Source organism: Salvia splendens, chromosome 5, assembly GCF_004379255.2.
Source record: "Salvia splendens isolate huo1 chromosome 5, SspV2, whole genome shotgun sequence".
NCBI lineage: Eukaryota > Viridiplantae > Streptophyta > Magnoliopsida > Lamiales > Lamiaceae > Salvia > Salvia splendens.
In genome coordinates this window covers 71,130-79,521 of record NC_056036.1, presented here as the reverse complement: position 1 = coordinate 79,521, position 8,392 = coordinate 71,130, and the positions used below count along the sequence as shown (strand labels likewise).

The 8,392-nt window shown below is 41.5% G+C and overlaps 2 protein-coding genes across 2 annotated transcripts; one reads left to right on the top strand and one right to left on the bottom strand.

Annotated features, from left to right (window-relative positions):
* Positions 1 to 590: 590 nt before the first annotated feature.
* Positions 591 to 2,615, bottom strand: LOC121802379. The gene has a single exon (XM_042202044.1). The coding sequence runs from the start codon at positions 2,613 to 2,615 to the stop codon at positions 591 to 593; it is 2,025 nt and encodes a 674-aa protein (XP_042057978.1).
* A 2,449-nt stretch (positions 2,616 to 5,064) lies between these two features.
* LOC121803170 lies at positions 5,065 to 7,017 on the top strand. The gene has a single exon (XM_042202873.1). The coding sequence runs from the start codon at positions 6,378 to 6,380 to the stop codon at positions 6,897 to 6,899; it is 522 nt and encodes a 173-aa protein (XP_042058807.1). The 5' UTR covers positions 5,065 to 6,377; the 3' UTR covers positions 6,900 to 7,017.
* Positions 7,018 to 8,392: the final 1,375 nt, after the last annotated feature.

The window sequence follows — 8,392 nt, the reverse complement described above, 5'->3', positions numbered from 1 at the left end:
GGACCCTTCTTCGCTTTAGCGGCCAAGTAGAGCTTGTGTAGACGCTTCTTCCACCAAGTGGGCTTCACATCGGCCCCAACAACACCTTCTTTAGGTATTCCAATTTCCACTTTGGCAACCTTCATCTTTTTACCCCCCAATCCATGTTCATCTTCAAACATCCATTCAGGCATAAATATTTCCTCCAAAGGATTCTCAACCTCATCATCCCTAGCCCTCACATGTGCCGCTTGTATCATCTTGCACTCTTCAACTTTTAAGGGCTCCTCTTCCACTCTCTTGGACTCTTCCACTTCATGACGTTTCATCTTGTCCAACAAGGAGAGAATGACCGTCTTGTTTCCATGCCTAAGGGTGAGTTCTCCCTTAGTGACGTCAATTAGAGCTTTTCCAGTTGCTAGGAATGGTCTTCCAAGGATGAGAGGGACATTTGGATCCTCCTTCATGTCCAAAACAACAAAATCCACGGGGAAGATAAAATCATTCACCCTTACTAATACATTCTCAAGGAGTCCATTCGGGTATTTGACGGATTTATCCGCCATTTGAAGGGTAAATGTAGTTGGCTTCAAGACACCAAATTTCAACTTTCAGAAGAAGCTTAAAGGCATGAGATTTATGCTTGCCCCTAAGTCACACAAGGCCTTAGTTTGCCTATCATTCCCGATCACACAAGAAATGTTAAAGCTCCCCGGATCTTTCATCTTTGCCGGCATCTTTTCTTGGATGATTGCACTACAATTCTCGGTCAAGTTTACGGTTTCATAATCAACCAACCTCTTCTTATTGGACACAATCTCTTTCAAAAACTTGAGGTAGCCGGGCATTTGTTGGAGAGCCTCAATAAGAGGAATATTGAGGTGCACTCTCTTGAAGATCTCAAGGAACTTAACAAGCTTCTCATCCAACTTCTTCTTTTGCACCACTTGAGGAAAAGGAATTTTAACCTCTTGTGGCGTGGGAGGAGCAATTGTCTCGGGTTGAACCTCAGACTGCATAAGAGGTGCTTCCATCTCAATCTCCTCTTCTTCTTTCTCTTCGGGTACTTCTTTAGCTTCCACCTCGGGCATAGGAGGACTCTCATAGCTTGTCCCACCCCTTAAGTAGATTGCCTTGCAGTCTTTTGGATTTGGAACTGTAGTGCTTGGGAATTGCCCCGATTGATGTAATTGTCCCACGGCTTGGGCAATCTGACTCATCTGCGTCTCCAGGCTCTTCATATGTCCTGCCATGCCATGCATATTATTCTCAACTTTCTCTAGCCTTTGATTAGTATGCTCCATGTTCTTGTGTGACTGAATCATGAATGCATTCAATATGTCCTCTGAACTTTTGTTATGCGGCTTAGTGATCATTCCTTGAGAAACCGTGAACCCCGGTGGTGGTTGAAGGGCATTGTTGGGGTTCCCATATGATAGGTTAGGATGCGCCTTATTCCCAAAATGATTGTAACCTCCACCCCCTTGATTGGGGCGGGAGTTGTTATAGTATCTATTGCCCCCTTGGTGTATGTAGCTAACATCCTTTACACACTCTTTCTGCTCCTGTATATCCGGTCCCATCCCCATGAGATCTATCTTCTTGTGGAGGAGCTCCATTTGTTTATACATGCTGTCCATATGGCTGCTCTCTGCGGCAGCGGCTACTCTGTGTATGTTGCTCCTCTCGTTGTTCCAGCCTTCATCATTAGAGGTCACTCTCTCAATCACCTCCATGGCCTCTGCTTCTCCCTTCTTTAGCAATGACCCCCCTGCGCTTAAGTTCAGTTCGCGCTTTGCTTCAGGCAGACACCCCCTATAGAATGCTAGGACTTGATGCGTCGGATTCAGCCCATGATTGGGGCACCTCTTCATCAGCCCCTTGAATCTTTCCCAAGCTCCTTGGATACTCTCTTGGGGAGTCATCTCAAACGAAATGATTTCTGACTGCCTCTTCAATGCCTCACTCGGTGGGTAGTATTTTTCTAAGAACTTCTCAACCATGGCCTCCCACGTGCGAATGGAGTCGGGCTCCATACTGTCCAGCCAATCCTTGGCATCATCCTCCAGAGAAAAAGGGAATACCCTTAATCTGATCTGTTCATCTGTGACTCCATTTATCTTCGTCGTGTTGCAGATCTGGATGAATTTAGTGAGATGCTTGTTAGGATCCTCGGTGGGTCGGCCTCTAAAAGCATTGTTTTCAGCCATCTGAATTAATCCTCTCCTGAGTTCAAATGTGTTGGCATGAACATTGTTGCCAACGGGTGGGTTTGCCACCCCATGATAGGCATACATGTTTTGGACATGTATCACATTCTGCCTTTGATCTAGCCGCCTCTGCAAGTCTTCGAGTTGTTGTTGAAGCTGAGCATTCGTTGGAGGAGGTGGTGGAACATCATTCCCGTCTCCGTTCTCCATCAGAATAGGAGAATGCGGCTCAAACTGAATAGGGGAGTGAACTGGTGACGGAGTAGGTGACGGTGATTCTTGAACTGATGAAGGTGATCGTCTTTGGACAGGAGAAGAGACTCGGATCCTTTGATTTAGCCTTCTCAAAGCGTTTCTCCTTCTGTTGGATGCTTCGATCTCAAGATCGATAGGCTCTAAAGGTAGACCCCTAGAGCGTGTGTGCATACAACCTGAAACAAGAAAACTCAATGTGAGAGCTCAAAAATAAAACAAAAATTAAAGCAATAAAGTCTAAACTAGTAATCTCTATCTTTACCACGATATTGAGCTAAATTAACGCAAATTGTCCCCGGCAACGGCGCCAAAAACTTGACTCAACTTATTTTAACACAAGAAATTCCCGCAAGTGTACGGGGCTAGTGTAGCACAAAGCAAGCAAGAGTATCGTATCCCACAGAGACAAAATGTGTAAACTCAAGTACCACATACCGATTTCAACTACTATCTAGACAAAACAAAGGTTTGGTTTTGATAAATAACTAATGAACATAAGCAAAGTAAAATAAGAGACAAAAGATAAAGTTTCAAATAAGAGAACGAGGTAGAGCTTTGGATCCGACTACAATCCCCACAATGTAAACAACTCAACAACTTTGATTACCCGTTGAAGTCTCTAGGATTAGAAGGACAATCGCTATTCTAGGCTAAGCCCCCTCTCGAGTGCACTCAACCCGTTGATTAACTATTAATATTGAAGTCTCCTTCTATACTTCACAATTAACTCCTATACTCAAAAGATTCAAGTCCTCACTCTAGAATTCCTTCTCTCGAATGCAAATTATCTAGGTGTTATTCATTCTTTTATCAATCCTAATTAGGTATCTCTCGATTACTCAAAACTAGGTCAATATATCCAATTGGTAGCTAGGCAATTGAATTGAAATGCACAAGAATGAAACAAAATAATCACAAGAGCATAGGTAATCAAAAGCTATTTAATCAATCACAAGTATTCATTGTAGTCTTCACCAAAACTCTACAAATGATTTAGCTACTCATATTCAACTCAAAAACATAAGAATAAACCATAGTCATTGAATAAAACATGAAAACCAATGAAAATACTCCCAAGGGTAGATTGAACGGAAATTCGTCTTCGTCTTCAATCTTGTTGAGGATTGGGACGCCTTTCCTCTCAATTCCACTCTACAAACCTTCAAAAGCTGCTATGGGGCGTGTATGGTATGTTGAGGTCGAAAACCTAGGTCTCCTTTTATACCCGGGGCGGAAATAATAGCAATTTCAATCTCGCAGAACACATCGCCCGACCGGGCGATTTTAAGTCGCCAAAACGCCCGGTCGGGCGAACTTTCTGGAGTTCGCGACCAAAACGCCCGGTCGGGCGTTTTCCCCTTAAAAATCGCCCTGTCGGGCGTTTTCTCTGGAATCCTCCAAAAGCATTGTCTTCGTCTTCGAAAGGGCTTCGCGTGAGTATCTTGCACGCCCCCATCGGAGTCCGGATGAGAGAGTTATGGCTATTATACGAAAGTCGCGCATTGAAGCGCGCTTGGTCAGGCGATTCTTCCTTCAAGCTCGTTTTCAAGCCATTTTCACCTGTTTTAGCTCCAAACACTCGACAAACTCGTCAAAACACTTATGTAGTGGATAATGGATGTAAACTCAAGTAGTATGCTACAAAAACACTGAAATGTTCACGTTAAACATCCAAAATACTTGCTAAACCACGAGTTTATCAATTATCAGATCAACGACTGATGCATTTTGACAACCTTATCCTACTCATCATTTGCATGTAAATAAATATATAGCATATAGAGTGGTGAGATGGTCCCACGACAGTTAATATTTTAAAAGATGCACCTGATAAATGTTGGTTTACAAACTTATCGGACATAGTTGTTTTGTGTTTTTTTAATGTGCGAGTTATTTGTTTTAAAGTTTGAATTTATTTATTATAAGAATATACGTCAGAGGGGTTGGGTGTGACAGAATCATCGGTAGAGAAAAAAGATCGGAGAAGATGACCAGCAAAATCGCCTTAGAGAGAGAGTGTGTAGAGAGAAGGGGGAGCATATCATCACCGTGAGAGAGAGGAGGGGGAAGGGTTTAGGATGAGAGAAGGCGGAACTGCTTCACTCACATAACAAGCGCTGCCCTAGATCCAACGGCTGGTGCTCATGATCCGCGCAGAGTGCACATGTGGTAGCCATCCATCGGCGTAGAGGTAAGTCACACGCGGTATTGGGCCAATGACTTGGGCTCACTCATTTAAAAGTCATTGGGCCTTAACAAATGATTCAGCCCACTTCACCAATAAATGATATGGTCCATTAATATCCCACACTCCTACTTTTCTACTTCAGTCAGTCTCAGGAAAAGAAGCCATGGTTTCAGAGTTTCTTCAAATTTAGGTGGTGGGGGAGAGGGGGAGGTCAAGAATGAAGGAAAGAAGAAGTTCATTACCAAAGAACAAGAACCAGAACAGTAATTTTTCATTACATCTAATGACATAGTACTTTTGCAAGAACATATGTAAAATTGTTGTGCAATGTTGTTTCTGTTCATGTAGGTATTGGCAAACAGCAGCTGAGAGAGAAGGGGAGAATCCCATGAAAACACCAATTCCTTACATAGTCATCTTCGGTATGTCAACTCCTTTTGTGATTTTAGCCATTGCTTTTGCCAATGGCTGGATTAAGGTCCCTATCAGATGATCATGCTCATTTTGTATAATAATACACTCATAATTTCTTTTTCTTTTTTTTTGTCTTCTTCACTTTTGGTATTTCAATCTCCCTTTTCTTTTCTTATTGTTTGTTTTTTAATAATGTCTTATTCTTCTCCATCACCTGCATGTTGGAATTATAATTGATTAACAAAAGATAAGCAATTTAAATAAAGTTTAAATTGCTAAGTTTTGGAAGACAGGAAGAGAGTGATGAAATAGGCATGTAAACAACAAATTCAATTTTTATAACTCACTTGGGACCATTTTTTTGTGCACTGTGCAAGCTTCTCTTCTTGAACCTTTATTTTTGTATCCAATCCCTATTTCATAGACACACTAAACAAATAAAAGGTCATAGGTTACTATAATTAAAAAAAATGCCATGTGTGAGAGAATGTTGACTGATACCCATCACTTATGTCCAACAATTTTGAATTCTAGTAATGTAGTTTTACAGTTTTACTGTGTTCTAATTATTGCAGTATTTTGATCAACAAATTTGAGGTTCTTCGTTTGCATAATTTAAGTAGCAGTAGTTCTTATTAAAGCCATCCTAGTAAGTTGAGTAGTCATTCAGGTGAAAAGTTACTGTCTTGGTTGGATTTATGAAATAGCAAAAAGGGAAGAAAGAAAAAAGAAAAAAAGTTTGTTTTTGCTTTTTTTTTGGAGGAGAATTGGCATGTGAATTTGACTGGTGAGCTCAGAGATTGGCACATGGCATCTCTCATTTCCATGGTCTATTGATGTTTTTAAGAGAATCAGTTGTAGAGAAGGACCACTGATTAGTGTTGGGGAAACACAAAAAGGATTGTTTTAATTACACAAACAAAGAGAAAAGCTATTAGAAACTGGCGAGGACTCTTTGAAACCTGGAAAGAGCCTTTCAGTTTACCGTATTTGTATCAGTCATACATTACTTTTATAAACATTTTCAATGCTGTGGAAACAGAAAACCTAACCCTTTTTTATCAGAACCAAGAAACCAGTTCATCTACACATGTTTCTTCATATTTATTGACTGCAAATCTAGTCCTTTCCTATATGCTTCTCTTTCTCTCTTCTGGAGCCTCCGCAAGAATTTTTTAGATTTTCTGGTATGAGCTTTCACTCTAGTAATCTTGGTTCATTCTGACCATTTTTCCTTGTACTATAAAGTGTTGTAAAAAAGCAATCTTTTTCTATTCCTTTAGTTAAAAGGATATTGTCAGTCCCTTTAGTGTAAATCAGTCCTCCAAAAGATGGGTTGCTGTCTGTATTTTTTGCAGTGCTCAAGAGCCTGGTTAGCTCTTCTTGTTCCAATATGTGCAGTGTTATCATCATCCAGCCATGGATCTTTCTTTATCCCAATCACTTGCATCCTCCTCTCAACTATCTTCCTCTTCACATTCTCCAAAAAAGCAGCAGCAAGTGAGGCATCATCAAATCAAGAAAAGCACCAATCTACACTGCAAGAAGAGCCTGCGGAGGCCGGGGAAGAAGAGGTGGTGTTGATGGGGTCACAAGATATGTACTCAGAGAGTGAGAGCATGGAACAGTTTTCATCAAGTGAAGATCACTCATCTGATATAGAGCAGAGGCTGGACTGCTCGGATGAGGAGAGCCTCATTGAGATAGCAATCCCAAGTGGGCAGTTTGTGTGGAATAATGTTAATTGCTGCAAAGAGTTTCACAAGGATTTCTGGGCAGAGATGAGTGAGATCAATGAAGAGGATGATAACTTGATTGAGATTGACATCAATATTGGTTCCATTAAGTGTTGATGGAGCAATCAAGGATATATATATACCTCATCTTGTGTTTTTTGATCCATTTGGATTCATTAGTTGAGGTTGTTGTCTAGGGTTTAGAGAGGGAGAGGGAGAGGGAGAGGGAGAGAGAGGTGTGGGTAACAGCATGAGTGGTTTGCTGTTTGTTTGGATCTCTTTTTCTTTTTTTTATTTTAACCATGATTAATACCCTGTTACAAAGGCAACAGATATTCAAAATCTAAATTTGTACATGGCCCCTTTGTTTCTTGTGAATACACAATCAAGTTATGATCGACATTTGATTCCCACTTTGCTTTAATTATCTCTTCAAATTGCTTTTTGCATCTACAATTTGGCCTCTACAACCATGGGTGCATCTCTCTCTCAATTCGGACAAAAACCAAGCCCATCACTATGTGATCACAAATCGTAGCCCAAAAGGATAACATCCTCTGCAGTTAATCTCAAAGAATCAAAGCCTTAAAATTTTAAATACTACTACTAAGGAATATTGATGTACGGAGTATTTCAGATGCAATTGTTGGGCTTATCCTACGTGGGCTTGTTATTGAAGTTGCTAACGATGAGTTATAGTGGTAGTAGATTCTTCAATTTATACAATGGAGATTAGTACTACTATAATTCGCGTGTGACCTAAATTGATTTTTTTATTTATTACAAACTTTATTAGAACACATTATTCAATCCCAGCTGGATAATGTTTAAATAAAACTTTACAGCGGTATACTTAGCTTATTTTAGTACAAATTTATATTTATATATTTGGCTAAAATTTGACTGTTATTAGGGCATCCGCAATGGGGCGGACGATAGGCCGCCCGATGCCTCGGGCGCGCCATCGTCCGCCACTGTGGGTGTGCGGACGATGCCCGATGCATCGTCCGCGGACGATACGCGGATGATAGGGCATCGTCCGCCCACTGTGGGCGACGCGGACGATGCAACGCGTTTTCATTTTTTCTTTGAATTTTTGTCTATTTAAACCTCGTTTCTCATTCTATTTTTCATACGAACATTTCTCTCATATTTCACTTTCCATACAAATATTTCGATCATCTCTCACAAACAAAAATGAACCACGACGACGACTGGAGTACCTCGGAGGGCGTTAGTCGGACCTTGACTCGAGCCTTATTCGATGCCGTTAATGACGCAATGGCGGATTGCTTAGCCGAAATGCAGCGCGAGGAGGAGGCGGCGGCGGAGCAGATCCCCAGGCCTATTCAACGTCAGACATTTGTCCGCCGCGACCACACCGTAGCTCACGAACGTCTATTTGCAGACTATTTTGCCGAGCAACCACGGTGGGGCCCGACTGTTTTTCACCGTCGGTTTAGAATACATCGTTATCTTTTTCTCAGCATTGTCCAGACGTTGGAGTCAAGTGATGAATACTTCCAGTATCGGGAAGATGGCATCGGTAGACCCGGACTTACGCCGTTGCAGAAGTGCACGGTTGCACTCCGGCAGTTGGCCTCTGGCAA